The 24328-nt window shown below is 44.4% G+C and overlaps 1 protein-coding gene across 2 annotated transcripts in view; it reads right to left on the bottom strand.

Moving 5' to 3' along the window:
• The window catches only part of ANXA7 (annexin A7), a 387587-nt gene that overhangs the window by 63540 nt on the left and 299719 nt on the right, over positions 1 to 24328 (bottom strand). For both annotated transcript variants that reach the window (XM_069240454.1, XM_069240455.1), the window contains exon 11: positions 2362 to 2437. In XM_069240454.1, coding sequence (XP_069096555.1) covers positions 2362 to 2437 — 76 coding nt within the window. The remainder of the gene's footprint in view (positions 1 to 2361; positions 2438 to 24328) is intronic.

A 24328-nucleotide genomic window follows, 5' to 3' on the forward strand; every position in this document is an offset into this window, starting at 1 on the left:
TGGCTACCTCCTGTCAACAGTACTTAAAAGTGGCTATTGGATGCCGTGCGTTCAGGAGTAAACTGCTGATGCGGCTTTTAACTGTTCCCCTATGGGAATATAGAAGCCACTGGAAGTCCTTGAACAGCACTCAGAAAGAATGCAGGCTGTGTCAATATCACACATTATCAGTAGTCCATGTTGCTGCCCTGGCCTTTTATAACAGAGGCGCACGCTCCTAAAACCGATATTCTTTAAGTACGGGTTAAGACCATGCAAAGAAGCGCCGATTTACATGATCACAGCAGAAGCCCCGATGAAACTTACCTGCTTTGGCAAATTCTTTTCTGAAGCAGGCAGCGACTACGAGAGGCATGGGTACAGCGGGAGACAGCCTCTGGGGGCCCTTATGACCGGAAACAGGGACCCAATTAGTAAACATATGGGTCTCGGGAGGTTGGGAAGTAGTCTATTTGCATGTTGATAGCTTTGTATGCTGATAGGTTAATTTGCCTCTGGGGCCACTGGCCTACAGCAAATGTAGTGTGAAATGCCTTGGTCTGCACACACTTTGTAGACGTGGGCATAGTAGGCCAGCACATGACAGTAGAGTAGTGTATTATTATGCATTTAGGGGTTTCAAGTCTACTTTTATTGTGGATTCTACTTATTCTCTCGTTCTAATTTGTTTACAAAGTCAGTGTGGTTTGGCACACCAGCTGATTATTATTCTAAGCAGGGAAATTGGCTGTTGATGTAGGGCAGCTCGTGATGGTAGTGTAATTTAAGCATTTAGGGGGCTTAAGCCCACTTTTCCTGTGGATCTTATTTATGCCACTGTCATTTTAATTCTGATTTTTTTTATGCTGCTGGCAATGATTTTAAGTAATTATGCAATGAAGTGATTTCACTATTTAGTACTCCTACATCAGATTTTGAACAGATCAAAATTAGCCTTTCCCCTAAATAAATGGGATAGAAACCTGCCAAAGCATTCCATTTTCATTAATGTTGCCCTTAAAAATTTCTATACTGCAAAACAAATGCAGGATGATTTTCGGGTTAGCGATCATAAAAGTGTCATTCTACTGTTTCTAATACCCAGACACCATAATCCTGAACACAGAAATGTTCTTGTGGATTCCCGAAAAAAGGAACAGACGGAAAAGGAAAATATCATTAGGACGGCTTAGATAATTGGACACACTGGCAGCAAGAGCAGTGCATCTCAGGAGCCCTAATTGTCGGAAAGCGTAGCCCCTCTGGACCAAAGCCAAACAAAGTGTGTCGGATTTTGCTCATAAGGGTTAAATGCCCAACAGATACGGCTTCAGACCCGATGCAGAAATAATAGCTAATATGCCCTAACTGAAGGCTTCACTAAGTCGGGCGATTTACTTTCTGCTTTCGCATAATTAGTAAACGTTTAAAGTGTATGTTTTTTGTTTGTCTATAAAGTTCAGTTTAAGTAGAGTCGAAATGATGTGTAGGAAATTAAATTTGCCTGACAGTTCTTTCAATATGATTATGCCACACAATTTCAAACACATGATTCAAATGTAGTAACTAATGTAATACATTTGTAGTGAGGCTGACAGGGGGATTAAACCATCTGAAATTGACACGCTAGTGGTTTCCAGTTTATCTTGACTACTCTAGAAGACTGCTCCACTTCTTGATGGCAAATATAATTATATCTAGTGCTAGGCAGCCCCAAAAGTTGGTTTTAGAAACGTATTCCCCAAGAGCACGCAAGACTGCACCTTCGTATGACTGAATGTTTTTAACATAGTGCATTGCTAAAGGAGTGCTCTATGTGTTTTACATTTTCATCAAGGGCTTTATAAAATGCTGTTGTTAAGCATGGCCAACTTTAAACTAGCTAAATTCAACTATGTGGATCAGTTTAATTTGTTACCCCATAATATGTAAAAGGTTCCATAATTTCGAGATTACAGTTATTAATCCTAATTAATTTTACTTTGGTGTTTTGTTGGTCCATAGTCATTACTTCTGAATTGGCCATGTTCATTTTAAGACTCAGGTCTGCCATGAACTGCACCTTTTTGGCTAGGTCCACTAGCAGTCTGAGATAAGCACTGTCTCATCTGCATAAAGCGTAAGTGGATGGTTCTTAGTGCTTGCTTTAGGGTTAAAATACGTCATTGTATTGGAGAACACAACACTTTTTGCTTCAAGAGCTATAGTACTCACTTTAACAATTAACAAAAATCCTATGCTAGAGTTAGAATATGATTCAATGAAACAACAACGTATCCTTTAAGAGACCCACACTGTATTTTAAAGAAATGCTTTTAAAGGTATATGGGATAGCACTCAAACTGTACGTAAAACAGAACTCATCAAATGGTATACACCTACCGATAGCCTTTAGGCCGTTTTCCACATTGCCAGAGAACTCTCTACCAATGGTGCTCAGGAGATCACGGTTGGCGATCTAAAATCCAGAAGTAAAGATAAGTTGCAATTTTTAAACTGTTATTTCATAAATAAATATGCTTATTTGAAGTAAACCTCCATTAAACCAAGGCAACATCATCACTGACATAAACCCTGGGAAACGGCACAAAATTGAAAACTCAGGTAAAGTGATACAAATCTCTGTACAACCAATAAAATAGTTCAATATGTATCACAGGCATTTAAACAGATACACCATTTCTACAGCTTTGATAACGACAAACGCATCTGACAAGCTGAAGTTAAAAACTATCAAATGATGAGGAACATCAAGAAATATCAGTTAAGTAGGAAAGGGCAATGACGTAAGTTGCTCATCTTATGTTAAAGTACATACACAAAGGAAAACAACGTTATCCTAGCATGTTCATATGAAGGACAGAATAGCAGAAATTGCATACTTGTGTCAATCACATCATCGCTGCACAAACAACATTGTTCATTTCTTTGTCATGTCATCAGTTCGTAAAACTCCCAATTTAAATCTGACACAACGTGACCTAGTGGTGGTAAGTGCACATGGTTTCTAGGTAAGGCTCGTATCCCCGACACGTTTGTAAACAAGGTAATTATGGCTTCCCAGAGATCAATATATATGTTATAGATTGCCACTCTGGACTAATCCACAGTACCTAAGGTTGTCAATCAGACCATCTTTCTGTAGTGTATCAGTGGAGCGCCATAAGAAAACCTAGAGTAAAACAAAGGGAAAAGTCACATCAGGCCCTCCTTCGCATAGGGTCTATGAAAACCGCCCTACAGAAGCAGGTCTGATTATTAAAGATTGGAAAGTATTCATATTTACTCAGGTAGAAAAAATAAGAGCAACTGTCGACTAAGTAGAAGACCATTCTTCAGCCAAATATAGCACTCTACTCCTATCTATGTGATATTTTTGATTAGGAAAATAATGTATCTAATCTTTTTTAATATCACGAGAAAGTAGCAGTCCTTTTATATGCAAACTTTATGAAGTCTAACAAAAAATAAAGTAGTGTTTCAGGGTCAACGCCAGTGGTCGGAATCAATCTAACAGAATATTCCACACTGGAAAACAGTTTTCCAAACCCCAGTTGCTTGTACTTTTCATTTGATTCACAGGATTCTTGGGTTTGTACTGGGATAGGTAAATGCGGGTAAGCACAAGTCTATCCAATTGTTTTGTGTTTTTTTATGACGTACAGGAGTATCACTGTACGTCTTTCCTGTATAAGGATAAATGCCTGGTCTACCTTAAGTGTGACAGGCATGACTGCTTGTAGAATGTGCAACATTTTCCCCCCAAAGCATCTTTTCAATGGCCAGGGTGCTGATCTTTACACCTTAGCTGAGTATGTCACTTATTTTTGTACATGTCTTTCTCAAGAGTTACCACAATATTATTACACAGCTTTATCGCACAATAGATGACTTGTCCCATTGGGAAATCTGGTCATGATGAATAATGTACTTACTTTAGTAATGCTCTTTCTTGTGGTTACTCTATTTAACCACAGATTCCTCACCTTCAGAGTATCCCATGCTCCAGAATTGATTCGAAAGAGTTTTTTTTTAGCACATTGCTGCCCTCCTCCATGTCAATCTCGTTCTGCCCTGGTAGTGATGAAATGGCCACCTAGCATGCTGGCGTGAGTTTTTTTTTAAACACTATCCACACCCTCGAACACAAAGACCAAAAAAACATGATCTGTGCCAGTGTGCAGATGTCCAATTTTGGACCTTTTTAGATAGAAAGGAGGCTATTCAACAGAATGGGCAGGTGGGAGGGCAGTGAGGAACCAGTGGTTAGGCGGTCCACCAGAAACAGTGTAACTGAAAGTAAGTAACTTGTTGTAATAGATTCTTATAACCGCATATTCCTCACCTTCAGAATGAAAATAGCACCCCTTTAGTTGGTGGATCTATGAAATGGCTACAATCAAAACCTGCAGGACCAAGTATCTGAAATGCTTTTCACGACAAACTAGCTTTGAAGACCATAAAGCTTCATAAACGTATACACGGATGCCCACGTTGTGGCCTGACAAATTTCCAGGGCATGCACGCTGCATCCCAAACTAATGGTAGCTGCCTTGGCCTTGGTGGAATGGTTGCCCATTCCTTCCAGAGACTGAGACTTGGCCAGCACACAGCAGATCTTAATGCAGAGGACTATCCACCAAGAAAAAGTCCTTTTCTGTACTGCTCGACTTCCTCTGCCCCAGAGAACCCCACAAAGAGCCAATCATCTACCCAATGAATGATATCTGGTGTCATCAATATAAAAGACTAGGGGCCTGATTTAGATCCTGACGGAGGGGAATACTCCATCACAAATGTGATGGATATCCCGTTGGCCTTATTACGATCGCATGATATCCTATGGAGATTGTAATAAGGCAGCCACCAGGATATCCGTCACATTTGAAATGGAGTATTCTCTCCACCAAGATCTAAATCAGGCCCTAACACTCTTTTTTTAATCCAAACGATAGTCTTTCCTCTTTCTAAGGGAGAGGTGGTGCAAACAATGTGGGAAGTGTGATAGACTGTACAACATGAAAATAAGTCACAACCTTTGGCAGGAAGACCGCTCTAGTCCTCAGCACATGTTTGTCCTGAAAGTTGGTGGTGTAGGACTGCTGGACTGAAAGAGCCTGAGGCTCACTCACATGACAAGCTGAAGTTACTGCGATGAGAAAGAATGTCTTCAGAGTCAGGAGATATAGAAGGCAGCTGTGCATCAGTTAAAAATGGATGCATATTAGGAAAACTGAGGACCAGATTAGGATTCCATTGTTGCATCAAAAGGGTCTTGTTGAAAACATACGAGTTAAGCCTTTAAGAAATTGCATCACAACAGGTGATTTCAACAGAGATGGCTGGTCTACAAACATAAAAAGGCAGAAAGACCCGACAAATAACCATCCCACAGTATGGCCTGCAACTGGTCTGTATTAAGGGTGCCTCACCAAGCCATAAACATGTTCTATTGTCTGGTGTGAACAGACTTTGTAAATGGACACCTGGTAGCAAGGATGACATCGACTACATCAGAAGAGAGATCAAATGCAATGAACTGCCGCCGCTCAGTCTTCAACCTTGAAGCTGGTTCTCAGGTTCTTCGGAATTATGAAATTGCTTTATGGGACACCCATCCCATGGACACTCCCTGAGGTCACGAGCCAGGCAAAAAAAAACACACAGTATGGTGGAAACGTATCACCCAATGCACACCGTTGCGGCAAGGGACACTGCTTCAGGAGGTGGTGGGCCTGAAGGGATTCTCCAAATCGGACAACATTGGAATTACAGTGGTTGGTAGCATCTGGGACCGCAATCTTTTGAGGTCCTTTCAGGAACTTTAACAGAGTTATGCTCTGGCTAAGACAGAATTTCACAAGTATTTACAGATGCGACATGCCATGGCAGTCCACATCCTCGGGGGCACCTTGATGCCGGAATTTAGTCCCATGGAGACAAAAATAATGATCGGAGACTTGGGCATGGTGGGGGGGATATCCAGCATCTATCGATCCCTGGTGTTGCCGTATCTGCCAGACTACGATTAATCCAAATATACTTCTTACATCACATATACCTCACACCAGTCAGGCCCCACTAAGCAGGGTTGCGAGCCAACTCTGAATGTAACAGATGAGCACACTCACCCGCAGACTTCTTCCACATAGTCTGGTCCTGCCCTAGCATCGCACGCTACTGGTCGCAAATCCTGGGGGAGCTTTTGGAGGTGCTGTGGCTCACCCTCGAGCCCTCCCTGCTGATGGTTCTTCTCGGGGTGATGGTGGGAGCTGAAGGCACAAGGGCACACAAAACATTCCTGGGCACTGCTCGGCTTATAGCCAAAAGAGACATAGCGAGACACTGGGTGTGGAACACTCCTCCCTCCCTGACAGAGTGGAGGAGGGGACGGGACTGGACTGGTGCGCCACCATGGAACGCTCAGTGTATCTGGCTAGGGACTGCCCAAAGAAATGCGACAAAATCTGGTCTCAATGGCTGGGGACTATATAATATAATGTAATGTGGATAATGTACAGGATATGAGGACAAACCAAGGAAGGTGAGGGATGCAGTCTGGGTTAGTCCATATGCAACAATGACTATATATGTCTATGAAGGACCTCAGCCCCCTTCCCCCCTCCTTTTTACAAATGTATCACAATATACGGGAAACGTTTGTGTGCGGAATTTCCGTTTACACAATGCCAATTGCTTAACATGTGTACCACAATATTTTTCCTTTCATCTCAAAAACGATAGTTATAAAAAAAAAATTGGTTAACCCAAATATATGGACCTATCCAAGTTTCTACAGCATTTACCGTCCCCTTCCCCACCGTAGCAACCAATTCCTAGAATTTCTTGGACATTTTCTCAGCTGCGGCCTACCTCAATTCGGCCCACTGAACTTTTAGGTACAACAATTTCTTGGTTGCTAGAAGACACTTGTAGTCTCTTCTACACACTCTAAATTTCTCTTCACTGGCGCAGCTATCATGGGGCCATGCTAAGGCATAGGAAACATCCCTTTTCATCCTCGAAGACTCTGTCTTACCAACCCAAATGCAAATCAGACTTGACCCTGTTCCCCATGGAAACAGACCAGTCCGAACTGCCAGGCTAGATCCTCCCTGGGCTAGAAACAAGTATCCTGTTACCAGTTTTGGGGTATCACCCTTCATAAGCTAGGCTAACTTGAAACCAGTGGCAAAGTATGCACGGGACCCACATCTGGGCATACTCTTCCCACTTAGGGTGACAAAAGCAAAAAGAACAGATGATGGATGGAAAGCTGAATAATGCAAACATTCACCCGCAGTGAATCTCATCTATGCACAGCACCAGATTACCTAGTAAGTCCTGACTGCTCTTCCTAAACATAACCACCACAGAGAGAGATGTTTTGGGGGAGGCAATTATTGGAGAAACGCACCAGCCTCAAAGTCCATCACATATACCCATGAGGTGCAATCCCTACAGTACTACCAAGGTGGACTCAATCTAATCGTCTAAGGCCCTGTGCCTCATGGTCTGTAGCTGGTGGGTGCTTCCTGTAGTCACACATTCATCAAGGATGGCTGCCTGCCCAGAACCTGACTCAGTCCCCCATACAGCCGACCCTAGAGGCCGAGTCCGCCCTGGTAGTACTATCTTACAAGGGTGGGATGAGTTTGGCTATGATGAAGCATGTCACAATACGTGAGCGCGCCTTCATCATCCAATTTTTGGAATTGTCTAAATCCATGACTAGGGATCAAGAGGCGGATAAGATGAGAGACTTAGGGATGTCCTCTCCTCCCATGGGTCTTGGAATAATGTTTCAAGCAGCATACATAGTGGGGATCGCACCTCTTGCATGTACGTGCTCTTCCTAAGCAATCAGTAGTGTTCAGTCATAATCTTGTAACATATTTGTCTGTTACCTAGTCATTCTGAATAGTCTGCATAAGGTTTGCATAGAATTTCTCCAGACTGCTAGCAAAATCTCAGCCACCATGTTCCATAATGTGTGGGAGTACCTACCTAGCAAGCAGATTGTGTTGACTAACCAAAGGGCAACATTAATTTCCTGAATGCCTTAATTTCCTTTGACTCTCTGTCTGAGAGGAGTCGTAGGGCGTGAGTTGACGTTTATCCTGCTAGCAAATGCCTGAACCTCCAAGCTCCCAGGAGTAGGGTGCTGCATCAGGAAAGCACAGTCACCAAGAGAAGGCCTGTGTTGTCATGCTACTTTACTTATCTATTCACAGATGGGCAAAAGCAGGGCTTGGCCTAGATACCCATGAGTGTGTTTATCAGGGCTTCAGTAAATAATAGAAAAGGCTTGGTCGAAGGCGGCCCAGAGTTCAGCACTTCAATCAAGTCACTGTTTTTTCACCTCATTAGAAGGAAAGTTTAAGTACAGGACTTCAGCAGCTTGTCTAAAGACTAAAGCAAATGAGGCAGTCTCTTCAGAAAAAGGGTAGGGGAGAACCCAACCCCATATCAGGGGAACTGTCCAATCCACTGGACTCTTGCAAGTCCAAAATGAAATTGTCATCATCATATGGGGGTAATTCATCCACAAAACAATACAACACACTGAATTTATGAAGCGCCTTCCCAGCGCTAGCAGAAAACAGCGAGGAACAGGCACAACACATTAAGGGAATAGCGAGGTTTTTAGCTGCAGGAAATTGTTTTCGCTTAAGGGAAAGAGTTCCAAAGCTTAGGAGCATGATATGAAAATGATCGCACCCCACATCTAGCTCTATTTATCCCGGGTGTGACTAGAAAATCGAGTTTACAGGATCTAAGGACCCTGTTGGGTTGATAAGGTTTTATCAATTGGTGAAGGATTTTGGGGCCCATCTTGTATTTAGCACGATGAACCAAGCATAGTGCCTTGACCTGGACTCTGCTGCTTATGGGCAGCCAATGAAGAGCTTTAGTTGCATCCCAGGCTGACTGTGATTTTGTAAACCCCAAAAGAGTCTGGCGTGCAGCTTCTGGATGATTTGAAGTTCCCTTTTCACCCTCTTTGGGCTACCTAAATAAAGTGAATTGCCATAATCAAGGCGTGATAGGATTAACCCCGATCACAATTCTTCTGGAATCAGCTGGAAGTGCTCTCAATAGACCGAAGCAGATGTCAGCTATCTTGTTCACCTGCGAGGCCACAGAGAGCTGATTGTCTAGGGTGAAACCGAAGCTCTTTACCGCTTTTTTGGGTGCTAGGCGTTCCTCTAACACCTTGGGCCAGCTGTTCTGTCGCCAGAGGGATGGGTTGTTACCTACCACCATCACATCAGTTTTCTCCTTTTCCACATCATTCCCATCGTCACCAAAGGTTAGTTGAATTTGGCCAAACTCTCATCCAAAAAGTTGTGGCTGGTGAGGGCTGTAGGTAAAGGTACTGTTTTGTCAGAACGAGAATGAACTGGGGCCTAGCAAATTGAAAATGTTCCAGGATGAAGGTCAAGGTCGAGAAAAGTTTCGTTTGGAGTCAGAACAGGAATCGTGTCCTCTCTCCGGCATCCAGGCCAACGTCGACATTGCAGGTACTGGAGTGGATCCTGGAACCGGGTGTCGGGTTCACTTTGGAGTCAGAGCTGATCCTGAATTGGGTTCAGGAGGCATGGATGGTGCCAAGGATGGATTTGCTGGTGATAACATGACTGGAAGCCTCCGTAGAACCACAAAGGCGCTTCAGTAATTTTGAAAGGGCGCCAAGGATTCACAAAATGGCTTTCTTGATAATCTCAATCATTTGCAATGTCACCAATGAACCTGGAGATTCGGGGTGACTCAGGATCAGCTGCAGAATCGGTTTGAGGCAGACTGGAAGTGAGATCAAAGACACCTCGAGGTCCTCGTGGTTTCTCAGGAAGACAGTGGTGAGATAGGGATGAGTCTTGCTTGGCCCTCTTGTGCTTTTTCTTATACTTTGACTTACCTGAAGATTGGACTGCGATGATGACCTGTTGCAAAACGGGTCTGCACTCTCAACTCTGAACAGGACTTACACAACTTCCTTCAGTGCTCAGCAACGTACAGCTAGCCTTTGATCTAGGATTGTCTTTAGGTTGATAAGGGCACATACCTGGCAAGATCTGGAGTCATGGTCCAAACTCAAACACCAGAAACACACATCTTGCAGATCTGTCACAGACATCTGCTTGTGACAGTCCCTACAAGGTTTAAACCCTGTAGCTTTAAGAGGGAACATGCTGCCTTACACAAGGGAAAATAATTGTGAGAAAAACTGTTGAGAAAAAATTAGGAGAAAGCTATAGATCCACATACAAAGGCACAGAAAGAAAGGATGTAACTTCAGTGTGAAGAGTGGCACTTATAGGTGGCTCTGACTTCTGAGGCAGAACAAGGTAGACTCCTACCTGTGTCCAGAGATTATGCTAAAGAATCTTACGGATTCATGTTGGCACCTGGGGATAGTATAAAGGTGGGGATTCCACAGTCAGAAGTATCCATCAGAGCAATCATCAATTTCAAATATGTGGGATGTTCTTAGTGGATTTATTGAGTCGTGATATTGTAATTTACTCCAACAAGAATGGTTAATTTGCACATCTCCAGCATTGCAGGTCTCAGATCATGATTCCTGAATGTGCTCTTTTTAGCAGTAAATGTAAGAGAAATTCAGTTGAGAGGGTACTTGCTAGTCTCCTTATCAGTACAGAATCACCAGACGAGAGGAAGATTCTTCTTTTTCTTGAGGCTTTCTTGGGAACGTCTTGGATGCATATCAGCACATACTTGTATTAATTTTACATGTGTGTGTAATGGTATATGTGTATTTAGGAGCAAATGACTTAATGCAACTCTTTTTTGTGTGTGCACAGCATGGTGTTAGTAAAGTTCGAGAACAGTGCTTATGTGAGTTAACAAGTTGTAATGTAATTGTATTTTAAGGTTGAGCAGCTGAGGATTCAATTGATGTCTATTTACAGAATGGTTTTCATCCAAAAAGGCTTGATAAATGCAACATACATGGGCATACTTTTCTGAACAGCGCACTTATCTGATTACTATATATATATATATACATATATATATATATATATATATATACATATATATATATATATATATATATATATATATATATGTTACTTACCTGTAACCGTAGTTCTCCTGTTCTGGTATTTGTCATTGATGCTTGAATCATTCACCATCGTCGAACCAGGAGTCCCACGTAAAATACTGTCTTCTTTAGTCTCCCTCTATAGCTGGGAGAGGGGTTTTATAACAGTTGTTTGTGGGATTAGTTGAATTTGGAGCTCAAAAGACTTCCCCATCTTTGCAGCACCTTTCCCCACTCCTCCCTTCAGTCCCCTTAAACTTTCTCCCACCCGGTAACCACGTCGGCATAAAAGAAAACCTTAGGTACGATCGTACCTGAGAATGCCACGCCCCTCCTGGGACGTGGCGGGCCCCTCCGTGTTTCCCAGGTTTCTCCTAGACGTTCTTCTGCGGCGGGAATAGTGGTTCTCCGTCCTCCGGCTCCCTCGGGTTCTGGTCGCAGGCTTCCTGGGATCCCTCGTCTTCTGGAAATCTCGGCGTCTCCTTGTTCTCCGTCCTCGATGGCAGGGTTCCTTCCTGCTTCTCTGACGCCTCATTCGGGTGTCCGTCATCCATTTCAAGTTTGTTTTCGGCACATTCTGCGTCTGACGTCACTCGCTCCACGTTGTTTCTCTCCGGAGTGCCCCGGGGGTATGTTTTTGTCAGCTCCGGGTGACGGAGAGTAACCGAGGCGATAGACGCCCAGTTACACTTACTAACAGGCAGGTGCGGGTCCTCTGTGGCTGAGTCAATAATGCAGCTACTGGCACACTCACACACAGACTGACACCCATTTAGACGCTCATGCACCTAGTCACACACCCACTCAGATATTCATGTTCCCACTCAGATGCACACATCCACTCAGAGACCCACACACAGACTCATGTACCCACTTCACAGATCAATTCAGACACTCATGCATCAACTTACAGACCTACTGAGGCACTTATCCACTCACTCACACACTCACTGTCAAAGGTTAGTGGTTACAGTTAGGAAATAAAATTCAAAAAATCCTTAGAAATGTGTTTAAAAAAACCAAAGGTTACAGAGGTTTTATAGTTAGGAAAAAACATGAAAAAATACCTTAAAAAGTCACTGGAAAAAAAAAAAAAAAATCAAAGGAAACCAGGACATTACAGTTAGGAAGTAGAATTAAAAAAAACTCTTACACAGCTAGTCGTTTACTCGTACAGCCTTTCAGACACCCACTTACTCACCAATATAGTCACTCACACACCCACTCACCCAGTCACTCACTCTCCCATACAACCACTGAGACACCCACTCACTAATATAGTCACTCACCCACACAGCTACTCACATACCTACTTAGACACTCATACAGCCAGTCACACACCCAGACAGGCATTGAGACACCAACTCACACACTGATACACACAGTCACACAGCAGCTCACATAATATATGTTAGAAATAGTATCACTCAGTAGTACAGAAAGTATATTAGTTTAACTTTTGTAGTACCGTTGTATATATGCTTAACACTCAAATGTTTAGAATATACTCATACTCCCTGGATGATGTCATTCGTGATGTCATTTGAGATGATATTAGTGATGTCATCAACGATGTTACTGACCAAGTCATGAGTGATAGAATATGTGAGGTCATAAGCAGAGCACTGCAGAGGCGTAAGTTATAGGTAGCTCAGGTAAATTATAACTGCAAAATTTTACTGGTTTTGGGAAATGTAAATCTAACTGTAAAGTCTTTGTAACCTTTGGTTTATTCAGTGAAAGAAGTGACTCAGACAGATGGTCTCACGAAAGAACAAAAATATATTTCCACTACAACCACTTCTTAAATGGATCTGGAAGGTAGCTTGGCAGATCAACGTTAGAATTATTGTTAAAGTATTCAGCAAGTATGCATCTTCTTTCGAAGTTTTTTAGGGGTTTCCTCATGATGACTGTATTATGGTCCTTAGGAACAGGGCAGAAATAGAGGCCTTTGCTCAAGAGGTTTAATTCACCTGGTGATAGCAGCACTCCAGTTAAGTAAATAACTGTATCTGATGTCTGGAAGGGTTATAGCTGGATGGTGCTGTGCAGTCTTTTTGTCTTAGAACCCTGTTTTTTATGCTGTTTACCCACTGTAGGAGGCTGGCCTGGTTTGTAGTGGGTACCAAAGGTGCCAACACCTTATTCCCAGGTCCAGTTATCTCTTATTATTGAAATGTAGTCAGTGTCTAGAAGTCAGGCTGTCTAGAGGTAGCTCTAGGCAGAGCAGCCAAGGAATATGCAAAGTTCTTGTAATACCACTGTAGTCATACAGTACTCACACACATGAAAGACAATACTCAGTGTTACAAACATAAAGGTACTTTATTTTAGTCACGCAATGCCAAAAATACTTTGGAGACTATACTCCCTTAGGAGGTAAGTAAATTACACAACATATACACTAGCAACCAAAGAAAGGTAAGTAAATAATCAGAAAACAGTGAAAACAGAGAAAATCACAATAGGTTGCAATGGGCCTAGAGGGAACACAAACCATATACTAAAATAGTGGAATGTGAAAGTCGGTTTCTCACCTAGGGAAATGTAGTGTGTAAAGGGGCGCTGGGAGTGTAAGAAAACACCAAAGGTATGTAATGTACCCCACCCCAGAGCTCAGGACAGCAAGAGAAAAACACAGCAAGTTTCCTAAAACACACTAGAAGTTGTGATAGAAGATAATGCAAGAAACAGAAGAGACTGCAAAGCACCAACTCTGGATTCCTGGACCTGAATACCTGTGGAAGAAGGGGAGAGAGTCCAAGAAGCACTGAAGAGAATCCAGGGAGAACAGGAGCCCCTGCTAACCCAGATGAAGGTGCAAAAGAAGAACCACCAGTGAGAAGACAGTCAGTATTACACCAAAGAAGACAGATGCGGGTTCCTGGTTGGTGCAGAAGATGTCCCAAGCCAAATGGATAAAAGCAGTCTGGTTTGGGTTGCTGGATTCCGCCAACAAGCTTTGGCACACCCAGACCTCGCAGTTAGCGGAAAATGGAGCTGCCAGGGACCAGGAGGGACCTGGTGGCTTCTACCCAGGAGGGAGAGACAGAGGTAGCTCTCAGCAACTCAGAGAGCTCTCAGAAGACCAGGCAGCACACACAGGAGTCCAAAGCACGGGAACAAAGGAGGTGCAAATAGAGGCCACGAAGCACAACACAAAGGATTCCCACCCGCTGGAGAACCACTCCGGAAGCTGTGCGTCGCAGGATGGAGTGCTAGGGGCCTAAGCTGTGCTGTGCATGAAGAATTTCCTGGAAGGACGCACACAAATCTTAACAACTGCAAGTCACACGGTGCACGGGGGTACTGTTTTAAATGGGGAGGCAAGGTCTTACCTCCACTAAAATTGGACAGCTGGACATTGGGACTGTTGGAGTCACTTTAGTCCACCACCCGTGTCACTGGATCTATGCCTGTTGTCTGGAGAGGGGACCCAAGCCACCGGTCGTCACTGCAGAGCGGTGCCTGCTGAAGGAGGGAAGTGACTGTCACTCCACTGGAGATTACTTTGGTTCTTCGGGTGCAGGCTGAGGACAAGCAGTCCTTGAGGGATGCACAACCTGAAAACTGTTGCAGTTGCTGGCAGGAGCTGAAGATACAATGTTGCAGAAGTCGTCTTAGCTTCTTTGTCGCATTTTTGTAGAGTTCCTGGAGCAGTCAGCGGTTGATCTGTCGGTAGAATATGAAGTAAAGGATGCAGAGGATTCCTGCTGGAGCCTTGCAATCCGAATCTGAAGAAACACCCAGAGGAGAGACCCTAAGTAGCCCTGAGAGGGGGACTGGTCACCTAACCAGGTAAGCACGTATCATGAGGGGTCTCTGATGTCACCTGCTGGCACTGGCCACTCAGATGCTCCCAGAGTGCCCCACCACCTTGGAATCCAAGATGGCAAAACCCAGGGACACTCTGGAGGAGCTCTGGTCACCACCTCTGGGGTGGTGATGGACCGGGGAGTGGCAGTCCCCTTTCGTTTGTACAGTTTTGTGCCAGAGCAGGGACTGGGGGTCCCTGAACCACTGTAGACTGTATTAAGCAAAGAGGGCACAATCTGTGCCATTCAAAGCATTTCCAGAGGCTCTGGGAGGATACCCCTCCCATGCCTGTAACACCTATTTCCTAAGGGAGAGGGTGTAACACCCCTCTCCTAAAGGAAATGCATGGTTCTGCCTTCCTGGGATTGAACTGCTCAAGCCCCAGGAGGGCAGAAGCCTGTCTGTGAGGTGGCAGCAGCTGGGGCTGCAATGAAAATCTCAGAAGGCTGGTATGGCAGTACTAGGGGCCCACTGTGTTAGACACCTTACATGGCCATATTCGGAGTTACCAGTGTGAAGCTGTTCATAGGTATTGACCTATGTACAGTGCACACTTAAAATGGCGTGCACACACTCACGAAGTCTGGGAAAATGGGCCTGGACAATGTGGGGGCACCTCTGCTAGTGCAGAGTGCCCTCACACAAAGATAATTTGCACCCAGCTTTCGGGGTATGAAGGCCTGATATATAGGTGACTTGTAAGTGACCTAGTGCAGTGAAAATGGCAGTGAAAAAGTGCATGCACTATTTCACATAGGCTGCAGTGGCAGTCATGTAGAAGCCTTTGTATGGGCTCCTTATGGGTGGCAAAAGAAATGCTGCAGCCCATAAGGATCCCCTGGAACCCCAATGCCCTGAGTATATAGGTGCCGTATACTAGGGACTTATACGGGGGTCCAGTATGCCAATTGGGAGTGAAATACTAGGTTACCAGTATGTAAGGACAAATTTGGAACCAGAGAGAGCACAAGCACTGGGATCCTGGTTTGCAGGATCCCAGTGACTCAGAAAAGCGTACTGACGAAAACAGTGAAACATACCGACAAGTAGGCCACAAACCATAAGCACTGGGGTCCTGACTTGCAGAATCCCAGTGACAGTCAAAACCCACTGACAAACAGCCCCAACAATGGAGGTAACCATGTGTAGTGCTTTCCTCTTATCTAGTTTCTAAGCACTAACATAACACACTAGAAATGCACTTGTGAGGTCAAAGAAGACTTTTATTGTTGTTAATTCTTCCCCAACCACAATATTTTATGTATGACGAATTAGTAGCTTTCAAGTCCGCGTTAATCAAACAAAATATATCAGTTTGCAATATACACAGCAGGTTATATTTATAAGATATTGAATGCAAAGCAAAACAAATACTTCACCGTGTGGGAATTATCTACAGCTTCATCTTTCTAAGGTCTGCAAGCTGATGACCCCTGTCAGCCGCGAGAAAGAGAGATTCATCTACCCACACGGGATTGCTGGCAGCTGGCGCCAAGCTCCAGCACGAGGTCCGGCAGATTCGAATCTGACCCTCTGCAGCCTGTTACATTCGTTACAAAGGTGTGCCCCCTCCTCTCAGACCTGGGAAACTGAGCAAGCCTTTTGGAGACTGGCCAGGTCTCCAAGACTACTCCTGTTCCCAAGCTCAAGCGAAGAAAAAACAACACCCATGTACTCTCTCTTATCATGTCTAGTCTACTGTGAGAAAAACATCTTGGTTCTCTGGTGCAAAAACACAGCTTGGAAAAATACAGCTTGGATTCTCAACTGCAATGTCTAACTCCACGTTAAAGGCAATGGGCAGCTAACCTAAATATCAAATGCAATGTCATGTTAAAGGCAATAGGCAGCTAACCTAAATATCAAATGCAATGTCTAGTGTCATGTCACAGCCCATAGGCAGCTGAGCTGAATACAAAATGCAATGTATAATATCATGTCAAAGCCAATAGGCAGCGGAGCTGAATACAAAATGCAATGTATAATATCATGTCAAAGCCAATAGGCAGCGGAGCTGAATACAAAGTGTAATGTATAATATCATGTCAAAGCCAATAGGCAGTTAAGCTGAATACATCATGTCAAAGTCAATAGGAATGCAATGTCAAAGCCAATAGGCGGCTAGACTGGATACAGCATGTCAAAGCCGATAGGCAGAATACAGAATGTAATGGCTAATGCGATGTCAAAGCCCATAGGCGGCTCAACTGAATACAGAAAGTAATGGCTAATGCCATGTCAAAGCCAATAGGCAGAATACAGAATGTAATGACTAATGCAATGTCAAAGCCCATAGGCGGCTCAACTGAATACAGAAAGTAATGGCTAATGCCATGTCAAAGCCAATAGGCAGAATACAGAATGTAATGACTAATGCAATGTCAAAGCCCATAGGCGGCTAAACTGAATACAGAAAGCAATGGCTAATGCCATGTCAAAGCCCATAGGCGGCTCAACTGAACAAAACATACCATGTGCTACTGGTGAACATTGAGCAACTAATATGCGCAGTGGTGAAACACAAAGTCATTGGTCAAAACAAAATTTATCAAATGGCAGTACACCATGCTAAAAAGAGGCTACTTTCTCACACCCACAGGACATACACTGTCAAGCCAATCTCCAAAAACAGAATGATTTATGAAGTAGTGCGTTGGGAGAGGAGGTATATGAAATCTTAACATGTTTTTTCAGTTTTGCAGATTTAATTTTAAAAGCATTTCTTGGTGTCATCTTTATTGCCATCTGACAATACCAATTGATTTCTGCATATATGAAGAGTTTTCAGGTCTACATTGATTCCACATTCCAAGTGGAAGCTTCACTCATGATACTTTTTGAAAATCCAGCAGTGTCAGCTGTGCAGCCACTGCGAAAACCATCTTGTACTACCTGAGGAAGGCGGAAGCCGAAATGTTGTAGTGGAATGAAAATGTCACTTACCCAGTGTACATCTGTTCGTGGCATCAGTCGCAGTAGATTCGCATGTTCTGCAATAGCTCGCCATCTGGTGTTGGGCCGGAGTGTTACAAGTTGTTTTTCTTCGAAGAAGTCTTTCGAGTCACGGGACCAAGTGACTCCTCCTTTTGTCTCCATTGCGCATGGGCGTCGACTCCATCTTCGATTGTTTTTCCCCGCAGAGGGTGAGGTAGGAGTTGAATTGTAGTAATAATGCCCATGCAATGGAGTGTTTAAGTATGCACCTATTTAAGGTTGAGATGACACATATATAAATAATTGAAGGTAACTTCCAAACTGCTACAGGCTCCCGGGGAGGCGGGTGGGCACATGCGAATCTACTGCGACTGATGCCACGAACAGATGTACACTGGGTAAGTGACATTTTCAGTTCGATGGCATCTGTCGCTGTAGATACGCATGTTCTGCATAGACTAGTAAGCAGTTATTTCCCCAAAAGCGGTGGATCAGCCTGTGGGAGTGGAAGTAGTCTGAAATAATGTTCTTAATACAGCTTGACCTACTGTGGCTTGTTGTGCGGATAACACGTCTACACAGTAGTGCTTGGTGAATGTGTGAGGCGTAGACCATGTGGCTGCCTTACATATTTCTTGCATTGGGATGTTTCCTAGAAAGGCCATGGTAGCACCTTTCTTTCTGGTTGAGTGTGCCCTTGGTGTAATGGGCAGCTGTCGTTTAGCTTTAAGGTAGCAGATTTGGATGCATTTAACTATCCATTTGGCTATACCTTGTTTTGAAATTGGGTTTCCTGCATGAGGTTTTTGAAATGCAATAAAGAGTTGTTTAGTCTTTCTGATGTTTTTTGTTCTGTCAATGTAATACATCAATGCTCTTTTGACATCTAATGTATGTAGTGCCCTTTCAGCTACGGTATCTGGCTGTGGAAAGAACACTGGAAGTTCCACTGTTTGATTTAGATGGAACGGTGAAATAACCTTTGGCAAAAATTTAGGATTGGTCCTTAGGACGACTTTATTTTTGTGTAGTTGTATAAAAGGTTCCTGTATTGTAAACGCCTGAATCTCGCTTACTCTTCTTAGGGAAGTAATGGCGATGAGAAATGCCACCTTCCAGGTTAGGAACTGTATGTCGCAGGAGTGCATGGGTTCAAAAGGTGGACCCATAAGTCTAGTTAGGACAACATTTAGGTTCCATGAAGGAACAGGTAGTGTTCTTGGTGGTATAATTCTCCTAAGGCCCTCCATGAATGCTTTAATGACTGGTATCTTATATAGGGAAGTTGAATAGGTAGTCTGCAGGTATGCAGATATTGCTGCAAGGTGTATTTTAATGGAAGAGAAAGCTAGGTTAGATTTTTGTAAGTGAAGCAAGTAACCCACTACATGTTCTGGAGTTGTGTGTAATGGTTGTATTTGATTAATATGGCAGTAGCAAACAAACCTCTTCCATTTACTTGCATAGCAGTGCCTGGTGGATGGCCTTCTGGCTTGTTTTATGACTTCCATACATTCTTGGGTAAGTTGTAAGTGCCCGAATTCTAGGATTTCAGGAGCCAGATTGCTAGATTCAGCGATGCTGGATCTGGGTGTCTGATCTTTTGGTTGTGCTGTGTCAACAGATCTGGCCTGTTGGGCAATTTGATGCAGGGTACCACTGATAGGTCTAGCAGCGTTGTGTACCAGGGTTGCCTTGCCCAAGTTGGTGCTATCAATATGAGTTTGAGTTTGCTTTGACTGAGTTTGTTTACCAGGTAAGGAAGGAGAGGGAGAGGAGGAAAAGCGTAAGCAAATATCCCTGACCAGTTCATCCATAGGGCATTGCCTTGGGATTGTTTGTGTGGGTATTTGGATGCGAAGTTTTGGCATTTTGCGTTCTCCCTTGTCGCAAACAAGTCTATCTGAGGTGTTCCCCAGAGTTTGAAATAAGTGTTCAGAATTTGGGGGTGAATTTCCCATTTGTGGACCTGTTGATGATCTCGAGAGAGATTGTCTGCGAGTTGATTTTGGATCCCTGGTATAAACTGTGCTATTAGGCGAATTTGGTTGTGAATTGCCCAATGCCAAATTTTTTGTGCTAGCAGGCTTAACTGCGTGGAGTGCGTCCCCCCCTGCTTGTTTAGATAATACATTGTTGTCATGTTGTCTGTTTTGACGAGAATGTATTTGTGAACTATTATTGGTTGGAAAGCTTTTAGTGCTTGAAAAACTGCTAGAAGTTCTAGGTGATTGATATGCAGTTTTGTTTGATGTACGTTCCATTGTCCTTGTATGCTGTGTTGATCGAGGTGTGCTCCCCACCCTGTCATGGAAGCATCTGTTGTTATTACGTATTGTGGCACTGGGTCTTGGAAAGGCCGCCCCTTGTTTAAATTTATGTTGTTCCACCACAGAAGCGAGAGGTAAGTTTGGCGGTCTATTAACACCAGATCTAGAAGGTGACCCTGTGCTTGAGACCACTGTGATGCTAGGCATTGTTGTAAGGGCCTCATGTGCAGTCTTGCGTTTGGGACAATGGCTATGCATGAAGACATCATGCCTAGGAGTTGTAATACCATCTTTGCCTGTATCTTTTGTGTTGGATACATGCGTTGTATGATGGTGTTGAAATTTAGAATTCTTTGTGGACTTGGAGTGGCTACTCCCTTTGATGTGTCTATTATGGCTCGTAGGTATTGTTGTACCTTGCGCGGCAGAATGTTGGATTTTGTAAAGTTGACGGTGAACCCGAGTTTGAAGAGGGTTTGTATGATCTGATTTGTGTGATTTGAGCACTGTATGAACGAATGGGCCTTGATTAGCCAGTCGTCCAAATATGGGAACACATGTATTTGCTGCCTTCTTATGTGTGCAGCGACTACCGCTAGACATTTGGTAAAGACTCTTGGTGCGGTTGTTAATCCGAAAGGCAGTACCTTGAATTGGTAATGTACTCCTTTGAATACAAACCTTAGGTATTTCCTGTGCGATGGGTGTATTGGTATATGGAAATAAGCATCTTTGAGGTCTAAAGTTGCCATGTAGTCGTGTAGTTTTAGCAATGGCAATACTTCTTGTAGTGTGACCATGTGGAAGTGGTCTGATTTGATGAAAGTGTTCACTACTCTGAGGTCTAGGATTGGTCTCAGTGTTTTGTCCTTCTTTGGTATCAGAAAGTACAGTGAGTAAACTCCTGTGTTTATTTGTGTGTTTCGGCACTAATTCGATTGCATTCTTTTGCAATAGTGCCTGCACTTCTATCTCCAGGAGATTGGAATGGTGTGTTGTTAAATTTTGTGCTTTTGGTGGTATGTTTGGAGGGAATTGTAGAAATTCTATGCAATAACCATGTTGGATAATTGCTAGAACCCAAGTGTCTGTAGTGATTTTCTCCCATGCTTTGTAATAATGACCTATTCTTCCCCCCACTGGTGTTGTGTGGAGGGGGTGAGTGACATGTGAGTCACTGTTTAGTAGTAGGGGTTTTGGGGCTTTGAAATCTTCCTCTATTTCTAGGGAATTGCCCTCCTCTATATTGTCCCCGAAAACCTCCTCTATACTGTCCCTGGTAACTGGACGGTGTGGCTTGTGAGGTGCTGGCTTGTGTGCTTTGACCCCGAAACCCCCCTCGAAAGGGCGTTTTACGGAATGTGCTGTAATTCCCTCTGCTCTGCGGGGAGTAGAGTGCGCCCATGGCTTTGGCAGTGTCCGTATCTTTTTTGAGTTTCTCAATCGCTGTGTCCACTTCTGGACCGAAATGTTCTTTTTCATTAAAAGGCATATTGAGAACTGCTTGTTGAATCTCTGGTTTAAATCCAGACGTTCGGAGCCATGCATGCCTTCTGATAGTTACAGATGTATTAATTGTCCGTGCAGCTGTATCTGCAGCGTCCATGGAGGAGCGTATTTGGTTGTTGGAGATGGTCTGTCCCTCCTCAACCACTTGTTTTGCCCTATTTTGTAAGTCCTTGGGCAGATGTTCAATGAGATGTTGCATCTCGTCCCAGTGGGCTCTGTCATAGCGCGCAAGTAGTGCCTGGGAGTTCGCGATGCGCCACTGGTTTGCAGCTTGTGCTGCGACTCTTTTACCAGCTGCATCGAACTTGCGGCTTTCTTTATCTGGGGGTGGTGCATCTCCAGATGTGTGAGAGTTGGCCCTTTTCCTAGCTGCTCCTACAACGACAGAGTCTGGTGGCAGCTGTGTAGTGATGAAAACCGGGTCCGTAGGAGGCGCCTTATACTTTTTTTCCACCCTTGGTGTGATTGCCCTACTTTTGACCGGCTCCTTAAAGATGTCTTTTGCGTGCCGGAGCATACCAGGGAGCATAGGCAGGCTTTGGTAGGAGCTGTGGGTGGAGGAGAGTGTGTTGAATAAAAAGTCATCCTCGACCTGTTCTGAGTGGAGGCTTACGTTGTGAAATTGTGCTGCTCTAGCCACCACTTGAGAGTACGCGGTGCTGTCTTCTGGTGGAGATGGCTTTGTAGAGTATGCCTCCGGACTGTTATCTGACACTGGGGCGTCGTATAGGTCCCATGCGTCCTGATCTTGGTCACCCTGGCTCATGGTGGTGTGAGCTGGGGAGTGTGATGGAGTTTGTGCTGGTGAAACGTTAATCACGGGCGGAGGAGAGGGTGGTGGGGTAACTCTTTTCACCACTTTTGGTTGTGGTGTTTGTTCCGTCTGGAACTCCAACCTTCTCTTTCTCCTAATGGGGGGAAGGGTGCTTATTTTTCCTGTCCCCTGCTGAATGAAGATACGCTTTTGCGTATGGTCTACATCAGTTGCTTGTAGCTCTTCCTCAAACCTATGCTTCTGCATTTGGGAGGTTAGCGAGTGCTCTTCTGTATAAGAGCCTGAAGCTGGGTCGCTTGCAGTTTGTTTCGGCATCGAAACTTTGTCTGCGTGTTTTTTCGGCTCCGAGGTGACTTTTTTCCTTTTCGGGGCCGAAACCTCTCGGCGTCGATCTTTGTCGGTGCCGCTGTCTCGGCGTCGAGCCGTGTCCACACCGGCATCTCGGTGTCGAGGCTTGTCTCCAGCACTTTCTCGGTCCCGAGAAGGCTGCGTGCCGGTGTCTCGACCGGAGTCGGACGATCTCGGCACTGTTTTGGCCTTTTTCGGTGCCGACGGTCGGTCACCGAATTTATGGGTCGAGCCATGGCCTGGTGGCAGTGGCGTCCCCTGGGCCTTGTAAGGTTCCTCTGAGTGGATTTCGACGTCTTACTCACGGTTTGTGTATCGTCGAATCCTTCGGAGTCTGAGTCTTGGATCGAGAAGGTACCTTCCTCTTCCTGTTCCTGTTCCTCGAACTCCCGTTGGGCTGTCGGTGCGGACGCCATCTGAAGTCTTCTGGCTCGACGGTCTCGGAGTGTTTTTCGGGACCGGAACGCACGACAGGCCTCGCAGGTGTGTTCGCTGTGCTCAGGTGACAGGCACAGGTTGCAGACCAAGTGTTGGTCTGTGTAGGGGTATTTATTGTGGCATTTGGGGCAGAAACGGAACGGGGTCCGTTCCATCGGCGTTCTTCAGCACGCGGTCGGGCCGACCAGGCCCCGACGGAGGATCGAAAAACTACCCCGAAGGGCACCGGAGCTCTTCGATCTTCAATGCGGTGTGGAATCTAAGTACGCCGATCCCGAACGCAACAATACCGACGAAAATCTTCCGAAATTAGCTAATTTTCCGTTCCGAAACTCGGAGCGACAGGAACACGTCCGAACCCGATGGCGGAAAAAAAACAATCGAAGATGGAGTCGACGCCCATGCGCAATGGAGACAAAAGGAGGAGTCACTCGGTCCCGTGACTCGAAAGACTTCTTCGAAGAAAAACAACTTGTAACACTCCGGCCCAACACCAGATGGCGAGCTATTGCAGAACATGCGTATCTACAGCGACAGATGCCATCGAACATATATTTTTGTTTTTTGATGAGATCATCTATTTGAGTCACTTCTTTCCTGGATATTTCATTTTCTTGTGACTCATGGTATCCTTTGGGATCCAGATTGTTGCCCTGGCTGGTTGTATCTGTAAAAAAAAAAATATATATATATATATATATATATATATATATATATATATATATATATATATATATGGAAAATGTCACTTACCCAGTGTACATCTGTTCGTGGCATTAGTCGCTGCAGATTCACATGCTGTGCACATCCCGCCATCTGGTGTTGGGCTCGGAGTGTTACAAGTTGTTTTTCTTCGAAGAAGTCTTTTTTCGAGTCACGAGACCGAGGGACTCCTCCCATTTCGACTCCATTGCGCATGGGCGTCGACTCCATCTTAGATTGTTTTCCCCGCAGAGGGTGAGGTAGGAGTTGTGTATGCTAGTAATAGTGCCCATGCAATGGAGTGAATATGTATGTACATAATGAAGTTTAAAGTAATATATTTACAAATGTTCAAGATCAACTTCTAAACGGCTACAGGCTCCCGGGGAGGCGGGTGGGCGCATGTGAATCTGCAGCAACTAATGCCACGAACAGATGTACACTGGGTAAGTGACATTTTCCGTTCAATGGCATGTGTAGCTGCAG

This window comes from Pleurodeles waltl, chromosome 6 (assembly GCF_031143425.1).
Source record: "Pleurodeles waltl isolate 20211129_DDA chromosome 6, aPleWal1.hap1.20221129, whole genome shotgun sequence".
NCBI classification, from domain to species: Eukaryota; Metazoa; Chordata; class Amphibia; order Caudata; family Salamandridae; genus Pleurodeles; species Pleurodeles waltl.